This window comes from Emydura macquarii, unplaced genomic scaffold (assembly GCF_026122565.2).
Source record: "Emydura macquarii macquarii isolate MOO-44397 ecotype Brisbane River unplaced genomic scaffold, CSIRO-AGI_Emac_v2 contig_1477, whole genome shotgun sequence".
Taxonomy (NCBI): domain Eukaryota; kingdom Metazoa; phylum Chordata; order Testudines; family Chelidae; genus Emydura; species Emydura macquarii.
In genome coordinates, this window is record NW_027131614.1 from 5,712,017 (window position 1) to 5,732,633 (window position 20,617).

General features: G+C 44.3%; 1 protein-coding gene across 1 annotated transcript in view; it reads left to right on the top strand.

The window, feature by feature from the left end:
* The window catches only part of IL7 (interleukin 7), a 20,516-nt gene extending 4,235 nt beyond the window's left edge, over window positions 1-16,281 (top strand). The window contains exons 2-5 of the mRNA XM_067553835.1: window positions 2,651-2,790; window positions 5,391-5,477; window positions 13,921-14,076; window positions 15,081-16,281. Coding sequence (XP_067409936.1) covers window positions 2,651-2,790; window positions 5,391-5,477; window positions 13,921-14,076; window positions 15,081-15,230 — 533 coding nt within the window. The 3' untranslated portion in view covers window positions 15,231-16,281. The remainder of the gene's footprint in view (window positions 1-2,650; window positions 2,791-5,390; window positions 5,478-13,920; window positions 14,077-15,080) is intronic.
* The last annotated feature ends 4,336 nt before the right edge of the window (window positions 16,282-20,617 follow it).

A 20,617-nucleotide genomic window follows, 5' to 3' on the forward strand; every position in this document is an offset into this window, starting at 1 on the left:
GAAAATAGGAGTGTGCTAATGAAATTTGATAGGAATACAAAGTTGGGAAACATCATCAATACAGAGGAGGATTGGAATATTATAAAGGAAGATTTGGATGATGTTGAAGACTGGAATAACAAATGGGATGAAATTCAATAGTACAAAGTGCAAGGATCATGTACTTATGGTCTTATAATAATTTCTGTTACAAGCTAGGGTTCATTAATTGGAACCAACAGAGGAGAACAGACATGGCTGTGTTCGTTGATCACAAGATAAGTATGAGCCACCAATATGATGCAGCTATCAAACAGGCAAATGAGATTCTAGGATGTATTCCAGTAGAGCTAGAGAAGTATTACAGTAATACCATTGCACAAGGCAGTAGTAAGACCTCATTTGGAATACTGCATACAATTCTTGTCACACATGTTCAAGAAAATTGAATTCAGATTGAAACAGCTGTAGAGAAGATTTACTGGAATGAGCAGGGGGATGGAGGGCCTGTCTTATGAGAGGAGACTGGTAGAGCTTGGCTCATTTGACCTGGCAAAAAGAAAGCTGAAGGGAGATATGATTGCTCTCTATAAATACATCCAGGGGGTAAACACTAAGGCAAGTAAAGAGCTACTTAAGCTAAAGGATAATGTTGGCACAAAAACAAATGGATATAAATTGGCCATGAACAAATCAAGGCTGGAAATTAGAAGATAGTTTGCTGGGTTTTTTTCATTCTGCTTTGTTTTTTGTTTTGGTCCCCTTCGTCTGAAGCATCAGAGGTGGCTACAGCTGGAGATGGGACACTGGATGGGGTGGGCCAGGGCCCAGGGTTGGCATTGAGCATTCTGTGTCTCAGGTGCTTGGCTGGCTGGTTCTTGCTCACATTCTCAGGATCTAACTGATCACCAAATATGGGGATGGGAAGGAATTTTTCCCCAGGTCAGATTGGTAGCAACCTTGGTTTTCTTTGCCTTCCTCTGCATTGTATGGGTGCTGGTCGCTTGCCAGAATTATCTGGGTACATCTCACTTAATCATTTCCCTACTATTACAGGGGCCTCTGCCATTGGTGCATCTTGATCCCTCCCATTCTCTCCTTGTGGCGCCCAATAGTCTAGTTTCTCGGGATCTGTAATACTTTACACCCTACTACCAAATTTAGAATAGGGTGTGAGTACAGGATGATGTTGGTGGCATATGATATACATGTCAGACTAGATGATCTGGTGATTCTTCTGGCCTTAAATTCTATGACTCGTAGAAATCAGAGGTCTGAGTGCAGGAGCAGGGACATATTATACGATACATAGATTAGATATAGGCTTAATAAATTATAGACTTTTACAGCCTTATAATTACAATATTTATGTCTTTAATCTCAAAGGATTACAAAGAACTTTGGACCAGATTTTCAGAGGTTGTTAGGAGCCTGAAGTTGCAGATAGGTGCCTAGGGCTAGATATACTAAAGGGACTTAGACTCAGCATTGCAGTGCCTAACTTTTAGATACCCTGCCAGTTAATGGACTCCATAGCCTCAAGTTAGGTGCCCAAGCTTCCAGCAGAGTGTGTTATACATACTCTTGTGTACATGTTCTTGGCACCTGTCTAGATCAGGGAATGTATAATGAGATATGGAGTCTTTCATCTTTACTTCACTTGTTTAAATCCAGCCCTGACTGTTCGTGACCATAAATTATTTCCCTTGGATGGCTATTCAGTGGCATTTAATTTTGGTGATGTGTCCTCTAGACATACCTAAATTAGGGATAAAGAATTTGCCTGTTACTCAAGCAAAACTCTCATTAAAAATCAATGGGGAATTTCCCCAAATGAAGACCATGAAATTTGACCAACAGAAAGGTGAAAAGAGTTTCTCAATTCAGTTTCTAGAGGGCAGCTGTGTACTCCACAATCAACATTATCACAATTGGCAGGAAGGGATTGACTGGGCATGAAGACTGAATTATATTCTTATTCCTAGAGATAGTCCTAATAAGACAGTGTTAAAGCCCATTGGCAAAGCATACATTACAGAATACTGTGCTGTAGCTGTTGCATGGATTATGGTCCTAACTCTGTCCCATTCAATTCAGTTGGATTTTGGGATTGACATCTCTCAGAGAAGATTTGGACACCTGGAGGGTATTAGTTTCTAGCACTGTCAGACCAGTACACTGTATGATCCTTCCAGGGGCCCAACCTTTCCAACTGCGGTCAAAGAGGACAGTGTCTTTTATGAGCACTAACTTCCAAAAAAAAAAAAAAAAAAAAAGCACAAATCCAAATATTTAAAAGGTAAAATTATACTTGCGAACTTGTATACTTCATCTACAGTGTAGTACTTTAAGAGTTCTAACAATACACTAAAGGCTATTATTGTCACCACAGCAGTTACTACTTTTGTTAGCATTAATGAAGCTTACATTAATAATCCTAGGGCAGCATACTCTGAAAATGCATTTCAATGATACCTTGTCAGAAAGGTATGTTTAAAACCATTTTCACAATATTTCATCCCCAAAATGGACTTTAATGTAACAGTTATTTGGTAGAAATGTACAGTAAGTTCCTGATAAGTTACTATAACAGAATTCATTATATAACAGTTAATAATGAGCATAATCTGTGGTATTAAATATGCACTTAACTGATATTGTTGTAATCTAGTTTTTTTTAGGTCTATCTTTGGGATTCTGTCACTGTTCGTAGTTCTGTTGCCAGTAACTTCATCTACTTGTGTGATGGAAAATACAACTGTAATACGTGAGAAGTATGAGAATATCCTAAGCCACGACATTGAATTGCTGGTAGGTAGACATGTTTTTTGTTTTAAGTTAAAAAAAAAAGTAAAATTTTTCTTTGTGAATAATTTTAAGGATAATTCATGCTAAATATCATATTTAAAGGCACACATGGGTGGTGGGTGTGCAGGTTTATTTAGGGGTCATGTGATGCAACCTCTAATTTTACACTCACGCCTAGTTGTGAATGCAGTTATCTGCAGATGCAAATGATAAGTCTCATGATTGTGTCTGCAACGGGCAGTTAGGGATATAAAACATTTAGGTCTAGAGAGTGTAACACCTAATCACATTGGAGAGCACTTATGCAGTAGTTGCATTGAAGTCACAGAGACTACTTGTCTTTGTAAATGTTATTCAATATGACACAAAACTGGAGTTAGCATTTAAAAACTGGCCCTTAGTTGTGAGTTCTAGCTCTCATTACTGACAATGATCCCATTTTGGAAATAGTCACCATATTTAAAAGCCATATGAAGGCCAGTTAAGGGAAAGGCTGATAAAATACTAGACTACAGGCCAGGATGTACCGGTATCTGTCTGCCAGCACTTTAAATGGAATGCTGCAGTCAGCAGCTCTCCACCTCATCTAAAATAGGAGCTTAATCAACAAATCAATTTTTCCATTCTAATGTGCATCATTCCTAGTTGTTAGAATTCCACAGGAGACTAGGAAAGAATCAAAGTATCTACTATTCAAGAGCTGTGACTTCAGTGCTCATGAAAGGTGTGGGATTGTGAATTCTGAAATCTTAAAATCTTCACAGAATAGGTGTAGCACAAGCACCTAATGGTCAGGTCTTGTCATTTTCCCGCCAATGTGTGTTATCCTAGCTCTGAAGAGGTTAGTCCAATCTCCTTGTCTAAGCAATGCTTGTCTGTCTGCTTAGATTGCCAGCAAGAATAGTTGGTAATACTGTTTGTATGGTAGAACGTGTCTGCTAGGCACTTGCCTGAAATAGCAATAGCAAATAACGTTCAAGAGTCACTACAAAACCTGTATCTGGTTTTGAACCTCCAGTCTAGGGGCAAAAGACTCTTTATCCTTAATCAGCTAGCCACCATGATTAATAGTTCTGATAATTACCATGCTGCTGCAATGTGTTGAGTATAATATTATTATTTTCCTTTTAGCTACTAATCTCTGTCTAGTCTGACTCAAAGCAGGATTTTTAAGTTTATGCTCATGGCTAAATATGATCTAGATTTCTATAAATGCACTGGTTCACGTGGCAAAAAATATTAAAGAATAAAATAAAAGCTTTGACTGTCAGTAAGCAATATCACCACACACACACAGAATAATGTTGATTTCTCTCCCAAATTGTGGTATGTGTTGGTAGATGAACTGTTTCTTAAATTCTCAAGAGCCAAGGTTTCCATGATCATTCTCCCTCCGCCCCCCAAATAATAGGCTGGTTTAAAAGAATGACAAGAGTAAAATATATTTCTCTGAAATGTTACGACTGGCAATGCTCATTGTGTTTTTGCTCCTCATTTGGTGACTGGAGGCATTAACTACAGATAGTTAGTGGATTATATCCTGGCCCCATTGAAGTCTGAGAGTTTTGCCATGAACTCCAGTTGGGCCAAGGTTTCATCCACTGTCTTTTAGTCCCACCCAGTGACCTACCTACCAACCTGAGTGATTACTGTGAAACTGAGTGGCTCAGTACTTTTAAAATGAGGCCACTTATTTATGTGCGTAAACAGAGATTTAGGAGTTTAACTCTCAGCACCTTTTTTTTTTTTTTTTTTTTAAATTCTGGGCCTCGTGTCTGGAATGGAATTTCAGCACTTCAACAAACAAAACTGTTTGATGCTCCCAATTGTTTTATGTCTTCGAATATTTGACTTTTAAGAGTTTTGTTTATTCACTACTTCCCTGCTTAACCAATCTAATGTTTCCAAAGTTTGAATTCAGTTTGGCTCAGATGTACTTCTGAAACTGACAGAGTTAGACAAAAATACACAGGGAAACCCAAAGATGAAGATGACTAAACCTTTCTTGTATTTTTTAAAATTTAGGATGACATAATATTGATATGAATTAACCCATTTCTTCTGCAAGATTCAGAGAGGCTTTCGAGGGGAGTTGGAAAGAGGAGAGAGAGAAAATGTTATCTTTGAGATCAGAAGGTTATTACAAGCATCTGGGTGACATAAAGAAAGGCATGGAAGAAGGAAACAAAGGGGACAACAGTGGTGGAGCAAAGGGGCAAGACTTATAGCTGAAGACATCTAGGGGATTTAGATGCAACTTCTAGTCGTGTTAATAGAAGATGCATGCCAAAATCCCATAGAGATGCCTTGGAAAATTTCAACCTCTGTATATTGCTTAAGGGGATAAACTTTTTTTATTTAAAAAGTTAAGAATCAAGTAATTAAGCAGAATCTGTAGTTTCAAATAGCTACCCTTGCAAACTATAGCTAAATTATTTCCTCCTTTGCTTAATTGCCAAGAAAAAGTTCAGAATTCTCTATTTCCACTGCTACTCTTGATGCCAGAGCAAAAAGCAGTGTAAGGAGTTCAGATCACCAACTGTTGAGAAACCCAGCCAACTTGATTAGAACTGTTACATTATTTAACATACGATCTATTATAGGAAAATATGTCTGAAGAGTATCGTGACAGGTGCTGCAGGAATAAAAGACGTGAAAACCCCAGTGCGTTTTTCTGCAATGACACTCAGGTAAAAAAAAACAACTTCTTTGAGTGATTGCACATGTCCATTCCAATGTAGGTTTGTGTGTGCTCCAAGCACAGTCTCAGGAAAATTTTCCCTCAGTGGCATCTATTGAGTCAGCTCTGGTGCCCTCTGGTGCCACACACCCATAGCGTCAGTATATAGGGCACCGCTGAGCCTATGCCCCCTCAGTTCCTTCTTACCGCCTGTAATGATCACTGGAACTGCTCTGTCCATGCTCTTGCAAGTCTTCCTCAATGGACTTTGTTTCCTCTCCTTTTCTATGTAGTTTTGTTCATAGTTGGTTAAGTTTCTTTTGTAGTTGTCAGAGTTAGTTTACTCTGTTTTTAGTGGAGTTTCCTCCATGCCCGATACCAAGGCATGCCTCAGTCACTGGACTTCAAGCCTTGTGCTTCCTGCAGCGAGGCTGTGCCACAATGCAACCCATACTTCAGTTGCCTTAGGCTTGGGAGAAGCTCACGTTCAGGAGTGCTGCAAGATTTGCAGGGATTTCAAGTCCCATACCAAAAAGGAGCGGGACGCTAGGCTGAAGTCCATCTTAATGGAAGCAGCACTCAGACCTCCATAAGAGCCACACCATTCAGACTCGGCACTGAGCACCTCAGTGTCAGTGAGGAGGGCTCCTGCCGGCCTCTAGGAACCTCGGCACCATTCACCATCTCCAGTGCAGAGGAAAAAACAGAAGAAAACAGCGGCTGAGAGAGGATGTTCCCGAACCCCTAGGACAGCAAGCCTGGAGACCAGAGTGGAGCGTGACCTGCCTTGGGTCGCTCTGCAGCTCCAACAGCTCAGGCAGCACTGTTGACTCCGGCCTGTTTTGCAGGTGCCATTGAGTCTGGCACCGATTGATCCATTGGCACCAGAGGGGCAGCACAGCACCAGCACTTTGGCAGTACCATCCATGCTGAAGGCTTTTGCCCTGGCATCTTCGAAAAAACATTATAGACCCCAGCATTTCTTCCAGTTCTTCCATCCACAGCCCAGAAGGGATCTCATAGAAAGAGGAGCAGAGGCTTCAGGTGGAGGCGTCCACCCCAGTCCTGCTTGTTATCAATGCCTCCTCCTCCCAGACATTCGGGGGGCTCTAAGCAGATCTTTTCATGGGGATCTTTCATTGAGGATGCTGTACCATCTTTGGATCCAACCTACCCTTTGTTTGCAGACCGCTTGTTCCACTTCCTCTGGGCATGGTCCCATATTACCACAGACCTTTGGGTATTGAACACAATGGAAGTGGAATATACCCTTCAGTTCAGTTTTGTCCCTCAAACCTCTCATCCCTCTTCATGAATCCTTCTCATAAGCAACTTCTGGCCCAAGAGGTCAGTTGCTCCTACGGGTGGGAGCTGTGGAAGAGGTTCCACAGAATTTAAGGGGTTGAGAGTTGTACTTCCCTTATTTTGAAATCCCAAAAGCCAAGGGAGATCTCAGCCCCATCCTGGATCTACACCAGCTCAACAGTTATCTCAAGAAGCTAAAGTTCCACAAGACATTCTTGGCTTCCATCATCCCTTCTCTGGATCCAGGGGACCGGTATGCTGCCCTCGATTTGAGACACACCTATTTTCACATTTCAATTTTTCAGGGACACAGGAGATTCCTTGGATTCATAGTGGATCACATGCACTAGCAATTTGCAGTTCTCTCTTCGAGTGATTGCTCATATCCATTCCAATATAGGTGTGTGCACACCTCGTGCACAGATTCCCAGAACTTTTTTCCCCTTAGCAAGCCCTGTAGGGTCGGCTCAGGCGCCCCCTGGAGTACTGCGCTCATGCCGCAGTACATAGGGCGCCGCCGACCCTGCGGGCCCTCAGTTCCTTCTTTCCACCTGTGACGGTTGCTGGAACGTTTGCCTCTTGCTGTAGCAAGTAGCACCCCTTTAGCATTCTAGTACAGTTCATTGTTCGAGTTAAGTAGTTGGTGATAGTCAATAGTTAATAGTAAGTTAGATAGTTGCCCTTAGGGGCTTGCGATTGAGCCATGCCCGGCTCCACCAGCTTTAAAGCCTGCACTGTATGCGTGAAGGCTTCCCCCGTGAGTGACCCTCACGACCGCTGCCTCGGAGAGCAGCATAGAAAAGAGAAGTGTTGGATCTGTAAGGCCTTCAAGCCTCAAACCCAGAAAGAGCGGGACGCCCGGCTGAAGGCGATACTGATGGAGTCCGCACTCTGCCCGGACTCTGAACCATCTCGATCTCTGGCAGCACCGAGCATCTCCTTGGTGCGGAGCGCTCCGCCGGCACCGATACCGAAGCCTTCGGTACCGAAGAAAAAGAAGCGGCCCGAGGCCGTACACATGGACTCTCCCCTGCGACCGGTACAACAAGGGGTGACCCAGGAGATGCCCCAGCCACATGCCATGGAGAGGGCTCCATGTCTCCACGTCAATCTACTCCTCGGTGGCCCAGCCAGTGCCCCCACCTCCGAGTCAGCCGGACCAGGGCCGTCCCTCTGATGAGAGTTCGGGCCCTCAGAAGGGTCCCTCCACGGGGCCCCTCCCGCAGTCCCCCTCCTCGTCCCCGGACGATGCGGCTGCCAGGGACCACAGGGCTCCCCTCTACGATTTCCGGGCTCACCAGGATCTTCTTAAAAGGATGGCGAGCAACCTCAATCTGGAGCTCAGAGAGATGTCTGAGGAGGAGGACCCCCTCTTTGGAGTATCTGGGTCGGCAGGGCCATCAAGAGTCACCCTGCCGGTGCATGAGAGGATCATGAAATTAGCCAAGGCCCTTTGGCAGACCCCATCCTCGGTGGCCCCCCACCTCCAAGGGCACTGAGCGCAAATACTGTGTCTCCAAAGAGGGGTTTGACTTTTTATATACCCACCCTGCCGCGGGGACTTTGGTGGTTGATGCCGCTAACCAGTGGGATCGGCAGGGTGGCCAGGGCAACACCCCTAAAGACAAGGACAGCAAAAAATTAGATCTCTTTGGCTGCAAGATTTATTCTACTGCGGCCCTGCAGCTGAGGATCGCAAACCACCAGGCGCTCCTCGGGAGGTATAACCTCAACTTATGATCCTCGCTGCAGAGGTTTGCTCCGGTGTTGCCCCCAGACCAGGCTGCGAACTTTGCCACTGTCACCCAGGAGGGCGCTACAGTGTTGGCAGCGGCCTTACAGACTGCCAGCGATGAGGTGGACTCCACCAGCAGGGCCTTGGCTTCGGCCATCGTCATGCGCCGCTGCTCCTGGCTCCAGGCATCAGGGCTGTTCCAAGAGGTCCAGCAAGCCAGTCAAGATCTACCATTTGATGGCAGTGGCCTCTTCTCCAACAAGATGGATGAAAAGCTCCATGCTCTGAAGGACTCCCGGGCTACACTGAGGTCCATAGGGCTCTATACCACACCGGTACCGAGCACCCAATCGCCACGACTGCCCGGGGTCCTCGGCGGGGTCCCAGAAAGGCCCAGGCAAGGGCCAGAGTAATAATAAACGTTAGTTTTGACAGTGCACACAAGGGTGGCACTCCTCCTTTCCCCCTGGATCTCTCCTGGCCTTTTGCCCACAGACTCCAGCCGTACTATGGCGAGTGGAAAACTATCACTACAGACCGCTGGGTCCTCGAGATAGTCCTCCAGGGTTATGCCCTGCAACTTATGGCCTTCCCCCTGGATTCTCCCCCTACACCGACCCCTCTCACAAGCAACTCTTCATACAGGAGGTCAACTCCCTCCTCCTGCTCAGAGCTGTGGAAGAGGTTCCTCCACAGGAAAGGGGAAGGGGATTTTATTCACGGTACTTCCTAATCCCCAAGGCCAAGGGGGGCCAATATTAGACCTCTGCCATCTGAACAAGTTCATCAGACGCCTCAGGTTCCATATGGTTTCCCTAGCCTCCATCATTCCCACTCTAGATCCAGGGGACTGGTATGCTGCCCTCGACTTCAAGGACGCTTATTTTCACATTACTATCTTCCCCGGTCACAGAAGGTTCCTCAGGTTTGTGGTATCTGGCTGCCACTACCAGTTCTCGACCCTGTCCTTTGGCCTCTCGTCTGCCCCCAGGGTCTTTACAAAATGCAGGGCAGTGGTAGCGACCCACCTGTGCCGCAGAGGGGTCCAGATCTTCCCATACCTGGACGACTGGCTGATCCGAGGCAGGTCCAGGGCCCATGTGAGGAACAGCCTGGCACTCACCTGCGCGATATGCACCAGATTGGGGTTGCTCATCAACGAGCAGAAGTCCATGCTCTCCCTGGTGCAGCGCATAGAATTCATTGGGACCACCCTGGATGCCATCCAGGCCAGAGCCTTCGTCCCACAGCCTTGCTTCGAGGCGATGGCTGCCATAATCGCCAGTCTCCACAGGTCCCCCATGACAACAGCCAGGCACTGCCTTCAGCTGTTGGGACACATGGCAGCCTATACGTATGTGGTAAGGCTGGCTCGCCTCAAACTCAGGCCTCTCCAGGCATGGCTGGCCTCGGTGTATGTACCAGCCAGGCACTCCTTAAACAGAGCAGTCACAGTTCCCAGGCAGATACTGACTACTCTCATCTGGTGGATGGACCCGGGGGAAGTTCTAAGGGGTGTCCCCTTCAGAGACTTGGCTCTATCAGTAACCCTGATTACGGACGCCTCAGATGTGGGATGGGGGGCCCACATCAGCAGCGACCTGAGCACCCAGGGGCTCTGGTCGACAGACGAGAGTTGTCTTCACATCAATGTCAGGGAGCTCAGAGCAGTCCGTTTGGCCTGCAAGGTCTTCCTCAGATTCCTGAGGGGCAGAATGGCTCAGGTCCTCACGGACAACACGGCGGCCATGTTCTATATGAATATGCAGGGGGGGGCGCGCTCCTCAGCTCTTTGCCAGGAGGCCATTCGTCTTTGGGACTTTGCGGTGAAGCACGACTTCCACATATCTGCCTCTCACCTCCTGGGGGTCAGGAACAACGAGGCGGACCGCCTCAGCAGGTCGTTCTTACCCCGCCACAACTGGTCACTGCACCCGGAGGTGGTGACTTCCATTTTCCACAATTGGGGGGTTCCCCAACTGGACCTGTTCGCGTTGTCCTGGAATAGGAAGTGCCTGAGGTTCTGCTCGCTCTGAGGTCGCGAGCTGGGTTCCCTCTGACGCGTTCCTTCTAGACTAGACGGGGACCCTTATGTATGCATTTTCCCCCATTCTGCTGCTGCCCAAAGTCCTCTTGAAAATCAAGAGGGACAAGGCGGACAATATTGATTGCCCCAGCTTGGCCGAGGCAGCACTGGTACAGCATGCTGCTCGACCTGTCCATCACCACACGGATCCCACTTACGAGGCGCTACGACCTGCTCTCCCAGGACCAGGGTTGCCTGCTGCACCCAGACCTGGACTCCCTCCACCTGACGGCATGGAGACTCTGTGGCTGACGGAGGGAGAGAGAGAGCCTGCTCCATACAGGTCCAACAGATTCTGCTGGGCAGCAGAAAACCTTCCACTCAGGTGGTGTACCGGGCCAAATGGAAGCGTTTTACCTGTTGGGTGGAGTCCCTGTGTATCCTACCGAGCTGTTCGCCCATACAGGCGATTTTGGAGTACCTGCGCCATCTGAAGCTCCAGGGTCTAGCACTGGCCTCCCTGAAGGTGCACCTGGCGGCCATCTCCACCTTCCACCAGCCGATGGAAAGGCGGTCTCTATTCTCCCACCCCATGTCAGTCAGGTTCCTTAAAGTGGTGGAGAGGCTATACCCGCAGGTCCGCGACCTGGTGCCTCCCTGGGATCTGAACCTGGTCCTCGCCATGTTGACAGGACCCCCCTTTGAGCCCATGGCTACATGCCCACTGCTCGTCCTCTCTTGGAAGGTAGCCTTCCTGGTGGCCATTACATCGGCTAGGAGGGTCTCCGAGATAAGAGCTTTGACTTCGGAGCCCCCCTACACGGTTTTCTGTAAAGATAAGGTCTGACTGAGACCCCACTCGGCCTTCCTGCCTAAGTTGGTATCCCAGTTTCACTATAACCAGGATATCTTCCTCCCCATGTTCTTTCCTAAACCGCACGGTTCAGAGGACGAGAGGAGATGGCACTCGCTGGACGTGAGACGTGCCCTGGCCACCTACATCAAGTGGACCAGGCCGTTCCGGAAGTCATCGCAGCTGTTTGTGGCAGTGGCGGACCCGATGAAAGGCTTACCCGTCTCCACCCAGGGCATCTCCACCTGGATCACCGCCTGCATCAGGACCTGCTACGAGCAGGCGAAGGTGCCGCTCCCAGGAACTGTAACAGCGCACTCAACCAGAGCCCAGGCCTCATCTGCGGCCTTCCTGGAATTAGTACCCCTGCAGGAGATATGCAGAGCAGCGACCTGGTCGTCGGTCCACACCTTCACGTCCCACTACGCCATCATGCAGCAGGCGAGAGAGGACGCAGGCTTCGGCAGGGCCGTGCTGGCAAGAGCGGCTCAACGCTGATTCCTACCCACCTCCAAGGTATGGCTATTTAATCACCTATATTGGAATGGAGATGAGTAATCACTCGAAGAGAGAAAACCGGGTTACTTACCAGTAACTGTTGTTCTTCGAGATGTGTTGCTCATATCCATTCCACACCCACCCTCCGTCCCCGCTGTCGGAGTTGGCAGAAAGAAGGGACTGAGGGCCCGCAGGGTCAGCGGCGTCCTATGTACTGCGGCATGAGCGCGGTACTCCAGGGGGCGCCTGAGCCGACCCTATGGGGCTTGCTAAGGGGAAAAAAGTTCCGGAAATCTGTGCACGAGGTGCGCAAACTCCTATATTGGAATGGATATGAGCACAAGGGCACAAGCATCTTCAGCAGTGTTTCTAGCACAGGTCCCTATTCAGGACATTTGTAGAGTAGCAACTTGGCTGTCGGTGCACACATTTGCTTCTCATTATGCCATCATTCAGCAGTCAGTAAACTCTGAGCCCTCCACCCATACAACTGCTTGGGAGTCACCTACATTGGAATGGACACGTGCAATCACATGAAGAAAAAAAAAAAAAAAAAAAGGTTACTAACCTTTCTGTAACTGTTGTTCTTTGAGAGGTTGCACATGTCCATTTCAAGTCCCACCCTCCTAGCTCTCTTATTGGTGTTGGCCGGAAAGAAGGAACTGAGGAGGCATGGGGTCAGCGCTGCACTATATACCAATTCTATGGAACGTAGCAGCAGAGAGCACCGGAGCTGATCTGACTGATACACCGAGGGAAAATTTTTCCATCAACTGCGCTTGGGCTGTGCACCCACCTACTTTGGAATGGACATGTGCAACACATCTCGAAGAACAATACTTACAGAAAGCTTAGTAATGTCTTTCTTCAGAGTTTACTTGCGTTTGTGTGTTCTAGATTTCTTTTCTGTAAAATTCAATTCCCATGTAACAAATTCTGCTAATGGGTACTGTTATATTGTAATCACAGCAAGTCCTGGTATTCAGAATTTGTATTATAGAACTGTTCATTTTAAAACCTGACAACAGTTAGACTGCTGGTGTGCAGAGATCACAGCCTATCCTACTGACTAATATTGTCTCATTGTTTTTTTGTACCCCCCCATCAGTCTGTTTCTTATATTTAGATTATAAATTCTTTGGGGCAGGGACCATCTTTTTGTTCTATGCTTGTACAGAGCCAAGCACAGTGGGCTCCTAGGAGCTAATAAAACATAATAATTTCCTTTTAATTTTGTCTGGAACTAAAATTAAGCATACTGCACATAAACTATCAAATAAAAATCAAGTATTTTAAGTAGTAATTTTGTATCCAAAGAAGCCAATATCTCATACTACAGAGATTATATTCACTTATCAAACCACTGATTTTTTAAAATATTATTTTCATCCAAAAAGAATGAAGAACAGAATGTCTTCTTTGTGTCAGTTAGCTAACAAGTAAAAATTAATCTTTCAAATGCTTGGTTTTAATTCCCACCAAAACATTTTTCTTGTCTTATCAATGGAATTGAACTGTCACTTCAGATATTGATTTTTAATTCCAAGTATGTAAAACCTTATTTTCTAAAAGACATCTTTTACAAAATAATCTGCACTTCCTATTAGGAAATATTTGTAAAATAATGTTGTGGTAGAAATACTCCCCCTGTAGAAGCCAAAGTAGTTAATGGGAGTGGGGTGGGAAATCTCATTTCTGTACTTACTAGTATTCATAAATTCATAAGTAGATAGTTGTGATAACCACAGAATCACTGTTTAAAATTTGATTTAGTTTGGTGTAGACAAGGTCAAAACCCACGAGTGTCAGTTGTAAATGCAGACTGAATTCAACACATCTAGTAATGCTTCATACACTACAAGGGGCTGCAAATTTAGTCAGATTAGTCACATGCTATATTGTCAGAGAACAGCATAGTAGCTTCTAAACAAGCTAATGCCTACAGAAAGAGCTTTGACCTTAAGACAACCAGCAATTATATAAAATGTAAGGACATTCGAATTCAAAGCATCTTTTCTTTGTTTCTTTCTTCACAGGAAATAGGATCATTACAGAATATGGCATGTGACTTGCTTAAGTTCTTTAATAAGCAAAAGATCAACAGAGATTTCAGATGGCAAACTGCTCTAGTTTCGTGTATGACATTAGACATTCTACATTGCAGATGCGATAGAGTGGGAAGAAATAGACAGGTAAGTTGTTGGGAGAGTCTACAAATTACCTTCCACGTTTTGATACAAGAAAGGAAGTATGTTGCTCTCTAAGGCCCTTTAGAATAGGAAGTTATTACCATCAACTAAAATCAAACACATTATAAAATTCACCCTATATAGTATGTTTCTTGATATAACCGAGTTTAAGGCTCTGATGTAAAACCCATTGACATCTATAGAAAGACTCCCACTGACTCCAGTTGGCTTTTTGGATCAGCCTCTTAATGGTTGGTTCACTCCAACAGCTTTGTAGACAAGAGCATCAGCGTTGTTGTTGCTTCTCTGTTCCAATTAAATATAATGACTATTTGCAAAGTTTATATAAATTACTACTTTTATTGTCTTCTCACAATACAACTGATGAAAACACAGCCAGAAAGCTAGCCTTCAAGTTAGTCTGTGCATCATCAAGTAAAGTCTGACTTTCTAGTGATCCCTGATTTTTGTACACTAAAAACAAAGCGGGCTTTCCTCTCATTTTTACACTGAATATTTTATATAATAAATATTAATTATATATTATATTATATTTTTATACAGCTTACATTAATACCAATAGGAGTTTCATGCATTAAATTCCCCTTGCAGCAATTAAAGAATGCATTGCAAAGCTTATATACTAATCGCTCATATCTGACTTTTTAGAGAAAAAGACATTTAATAGTAAACACCGACACTTTTCAAATAAATACAAAGTACAAATAAGTACAAATTTGTGTGTCTCCCCGTCAACTGCCGCTGAAATTCGCCTGCAGTGTAGACCAAACCTGAGTTCTCTGGTTTGGTGTAAAGGGGCACTGTGCTGATAGTCACTTGTGGTCACAAAGATTCTATGGCCATTTGTGAGTAGCCCAGCGTTCTGGCTCAATTAAGATAACTACATTTATTGATATGTAATTTGATTGTTTTATGTTTTAAAGTATTTCTATGCAGAAAAGAGTATAAGCGCATCTCAATTAACAATTTAAACTATTGTTTTGCAGGTTTGCAGATCAGTTATAAAAACCAGCAAAGACACAGAAGGGGCACAAAGCCCCAAGAAAAAATGTTTCCAAGAATTATGTGAACTAAAGGAAACCATATCTAGTCTTAGATCCTGCTGGAATAAATTTGAAAAAGAAATTTCTAGGTAAAACTCTAGAACTTAAAATATGCAATCCTGTGTTTTTGCGAAGTGGCATTGCTAGATACCTTTGCACTTTACATGCATTCTTCAGGTATCTCTGTCTGCTTACTTATATACTTTGAGCCAAAGACCTGATAAGAAGTTACTATATACCGTGTTCCTGGGGACAAAGCCATTGGAAACTAACAAGTTGGACTGCTGAAGTCTAAGAAGTGGAAGGTAACAACACAACTGGAAGCAAAGACAAACAGAATAGAATGCTGTAGCCCCACCTTCACACAGTGAAAAGTACTTAGGCTCTGTAGTTATCTACAAGTACTTGGTCATGTCTTTTGAGGAACTTTATATTACTTTAAGATGAGAAGAAACTTGTGAGGTGCCTACTGCAATAATCTTCTTGGAAACTGCAAAGATAGCAAAATGTCAAATTAATATGATTTATATAATCACGTCATGGATCACAATTAACAGTTTTGCTAATTAAGAGTGGCTACTGAGCCAGTTCTGATGATGCAATAATGTTTCAAGTAACAGTATCTATTGGGATCTGCAAGCTGCTTTAGGACCAAAAAAATGGAACCAGGGCTATGCCAGCGAAAGATAGGGGAATGATTTATTTTTAAACCAGAAGAGGTATCACTTTTGGAGAGATCTAGCACAGAAGCTGCTGAAGTAACTAGAGAAGACAGAGTAAAGACTGTGGAATGGAAAATAGTGTAACTCCTGAACGAGAGCAAGATCAGCTGACTGGAGAAAACACTAGCTTTGTGGATTTGGTAATCCTAGTTAGCTACAGGAATACTTAGAGTATCTTACATTAGTTTTGATGACATGTATATATATTTTACATAGTGTATTTAACATAAAACAAACATGACTTAAGATGTGTGAATATTTTCAGAGAATAATATATTGGCATTTTACTAATTAAATGTTTATATTTAATTTGATGAATTTATAAATATTTTTATAGTTGCTTATACCTCACAATTTCTTATTTAGATATTACTACTCCTTTTGTAACAAATATCACTTGTAATATATCTAACAAAATGGTCTCTCTTTTGGTATCCTTGCTTTTGTTCTAGTTTTTGGCATGAGAATATCCTAGCTAGAGCTGATAATGCTACCTTTTGTGAAGATTAACTGACAATTATGTGTGCTCTACTCATTGCTGGGTGGCACCTCCTTCTGGCAATTAACTCTGCCAGGTTCAGCACGCCCTTTCTTCTCTTCTGCCATTGTTGCTCTCCTTCCATGGATGGAGTCGCAGCATGGCCGCTTTGTGACTCAGGCTTGGTTAAACTTACCTCTGTGATTCAGCAGCAGTCGACGGGAGTTACGCAAAGTACGCAAATAACTTGCATAACTCCCGTTGACTGCTGTGCTTCTCTTCTACGCGCCGTCTTCACTGCACTGCGCCGACGGGAACTGCATTCCCGTCAACGCAGCGCTACACCACTTGCAGGGGTGGATTAATAATGTCGACTTCTGGATTGACTGAGTGGGTCTTCATTGACCGCTCAGTCGATCCAGATAAGTCGATCTGACAGTGGCTACTTTGCCGCCGTCAGTGTAGACATAGCCTCAGTTCTCCAGCCAAGTCACGCAGTGATTTCTCTCCTGGGGGAATCTTTCCAAGTCTTGAGGCACAAGCAGCATCAGACAGTCCTTAAGCCCACTATCCTGACTATGTCAGTCCTGCAGTGACTCAGGCAGGCTTCCCATTTGCTGCCCCAAGCAATACCACTTGGCAGTGGATACTGGGAGAACCCTGGCCCACCCTCTATGTACTCTGGGTTTCAGCCCAGGGCCCAGTAGCGAGCAGTTAAGGTCTGTGGCTACACCAACCTTACTGTTCTCGTCCCTGGATTACATCATACCGTGCTTCCCCGAGCTTTTCATTCTCCAGCCTTCCTAGTCAGACTCCTCTCTCCTAGCCTTACTAAGTAAATCCTATCTCCCCCACTTCACTTACCTCAGGGAGAGAGACTACAGGCTTCCTCCCTGCAACTTGGCTGATTGGGCCCACCTGGCCTAATTCCTCTTCTTCAGAGCTCATGGGGGGAAGCACATCCCATCACACTGACACCTCCCACCATAAGATCCTGTTTTCAGTTGCTTATAACTTTTCCACACTGCTCAGGCTGAAATTTTCCATGCCAGATGTTTACCACAGGCTAATATCTATTTGTTGAAAGCTCCAGTTATTTCAAGGAACAAGATCAGGGTAGCCATTTTGTCCATTTAAAAAAAATAAATAAATTCTTGCAGTTGTTCCATTGACAAACTCTATCACTTCCATGCTTCAGAGCAAGAATGTTAGGAACCATTAGGAGAGTGATAGGAAATAAGACAAAATATAATGCCACTATATATATATTCAGGTGCACCCACACCTTGAATATTGGGTCTAGTTCTGGTCACCCCATCCCAAAAAGGATACAGTGGAACTGGAAATATTTCAGAGAAGGGCAACAAAGACAATCAAAGGTATGGAACAGCTGAGGAGAGACTAAAATGTTCACCTTGGAAGAGACAACTAAGAGGAGATAGGATAGAAGTCTATAAAGTCATGAATGGTGTAGAGAAAAAGTGTTATTTCCCCCCTTTTCCATAATACAAAAACCCCGGGGTCACCCAATGAAATTAATAAGCAGCATGTTTAAAAAACAAAAGCAAGTATTTTTTCTGCACAATGCACAATTAACCTGTGAAACTCATTGCCATGGGGTGTTGTGATAGCCAAAAGTATAACTGGATTCAAATGAGAATTAATTAAGTTCATGGACGGATAGGTCCATCGATGGCTATTAGCCAAAATGGTCGGGGAGTAACCCTATGCTCAGGGCAATCCTCAACCTCTCGCTGCCAGAAGCTGGGAATGGAAGACAGGGTGGATCATTCCAGCTGTCCTGTTCTGGTACACTTCCCCTGAAGCACAGGTATTGGCAACTGTCAGAGACAGGATATGGAATTGGAGGGATTGTTGGTCTGACCCAGTACAGCATTTTTTTAAGGCCGTGAAATTTGGCAGGGTGGGTCACCCTGCTGTCAGGGTTGTGCTTTTTGCTCTGTTTGTGAAAATTGGATCCAAGTTATAAGCCTCAAAAAATTGCAGTTTACACATCCTAATTAGAATGTTAGGTTAGCAGCTAAATTCTCAGAAGATTCAGCCTGCACTGAGCATGCACCGTCCTCAAAGAGCAACTGAGCATGTTGCAGCCTAGAGATGCAGGAACTGAGCATAACATTAACTCAGCCCCTGTGTGCCAGGCATTATGATGCAGTCTTTAATCACATGATTACACGTTTTCCGCTCATTCAGTGCACAGGATAGACAGTGCTTTGGGAATGAATCAGGGTTGCGTAATGAAAGAAGCTGTTGTCTGCAGGACCCCTGCCCCAGAAGTCGGAAGATATGTAGTGAAGGAGGCAGGTGACAGTAGAAAGAGAAAGGACAGTCTTAGGATAATGGAAAGTTGAAAGCCACGCTGAAGAATTGGATTCTATCCCGGTTGTGGGGAAGTGTACCTTTAAGAGGGTTTGGCAAGAGCTAATTGGAACAACTTGTGTTATGCAGTGGCTCATGTGTTGTGCAATTCTGGTCAGTTAGTTGTCAGATATGGAATGAAGTGAAACACTTTCAGACCCCTTGGCTCAGAATGATTCCTGAACACCACACCTGCCTCTGCCACAGAGTTCCTGTGTGATGCTGGACAAGTTAGTAAACCAAAACGTTTACACTTGGCCACAAGGTGTGTGTTTCTCATTTTAGGGGTGCACCTGGGACCTCACTTGCAGAAGTTCTGGGTGTTCACAACTGCAACCGGAGTCAGGTGGAGCTGTCCTTTTGAATATGTCCTACAAAAGTGCTAAGTGCTCTGAAAAATTAGGTCCTGTGTCCCCCAACATGGGCACTCAACGTGAGTGAACACTGGAAAATTTTGTTCTTAGTTTATCTCAGTTAACTAGCTATGCAATGGGGATATAATATTACTATCAAATCTTACAGTGGAGATGTGAAGACAATTCATTAATGTTTGTGAAGCACTCTGTTCTTATTGCAAGAGCACCACAGAAATGTCCCTGGAGAAGTTAATGCTGTATTCAGGTTAGGGTTGGGATAGTGGTGTAGGTATAGGTGGATAAACATAAAATATTGAAGAACTACTCATTCATTGATGAGCAGAGGGCCTGTGGAAAAATAGTGTGTGATCATGTCATTTAAAGCTTATACTGCATATGCATGTAGAATTAAAGATGCATATTCCAGAATTTCCTAACTTTTGAGTATTTGACTTCAACACCTTAACCTTTCTTGAACACAGGCTTTCTGGGTGTTTGTTACATAACAAAAAGTAACCCTACAAATTCACCGTTATAAATTATCCAGGGCACAGAATGTGACTAAGAGCTGGTATTTAGAGCGTGGTGGAAGCCACCATTCCATAAAACTGCATGGGCCTTCACTGACTTGCAACTTTGGAGACTTTTCCATGCTTTGTAAGAAATTCCTACTCTTTCAGGGTCACAGTGTGTCTAAGAAGGGATTCCATGGCTCCAGCTTCACCAGAACATAATCTTTCCATTTGGCCAATCTATACCGAATACACGCAATAGAGTTAATTAGCAACATTGCCTGCCAAGCTTATTACAGGAAGTATGAATCATCATAGTGCTCTATAAATTAAGCTGTTGTAAACCGAGATCTATTTGGAAATCCAAACTTACAGTAAGGAGAAATTTCTACACGCCTGTCACTATATAGTCAAAGTTGGTCTCTATAGTAATGGAGGTCAAAGTAATACAGAAAAGATAGCTGGTGCAGTAATTTTTGTAACTGTCAAGATAGTAAGCAAACATCATAGCTGTTGAAAGACACTGTCTTACTTTTCAAGAGGTCTATAGTTGGAGCTATAATTACTTTGATTTCCAGGATTTATGTCCAATTTTCTATCAAATGCCAAAAAATCCCCTGCTACCTGCAGAAAGAAAAAGGTGTTTCTATGAAATTTAAAGGTGTTTTTAAAAACAACAACAACAAAAAATAGAACTGTAGGACTAGAAAGGACTGTGAGAAGTCCTTAAGCCCAGCCCCAGGCAAGACCAAGTAAACCTAGACCATCCCTGAAACATGTTTGTCCAACCTGTTCTGAAAAACCTCCAATTATGGGGATTCTTCAACCTCCCTTGGAAGCCAGAACTTAACTTCCCTTATAGTTAGAAAGATTTTCTTGTATCTCACCTAAACCTTCTTTGTTGCAGATTAAGCCCATTACTTCTTGTCCTACTTTCAGTGGATATGGAGAAAAATTGATCACCATCCTCTTTCTAACAGACCTTAACATATTTGAAGACCAACAGGTTCCCCCTCAGTCTTTTCTCAAGACT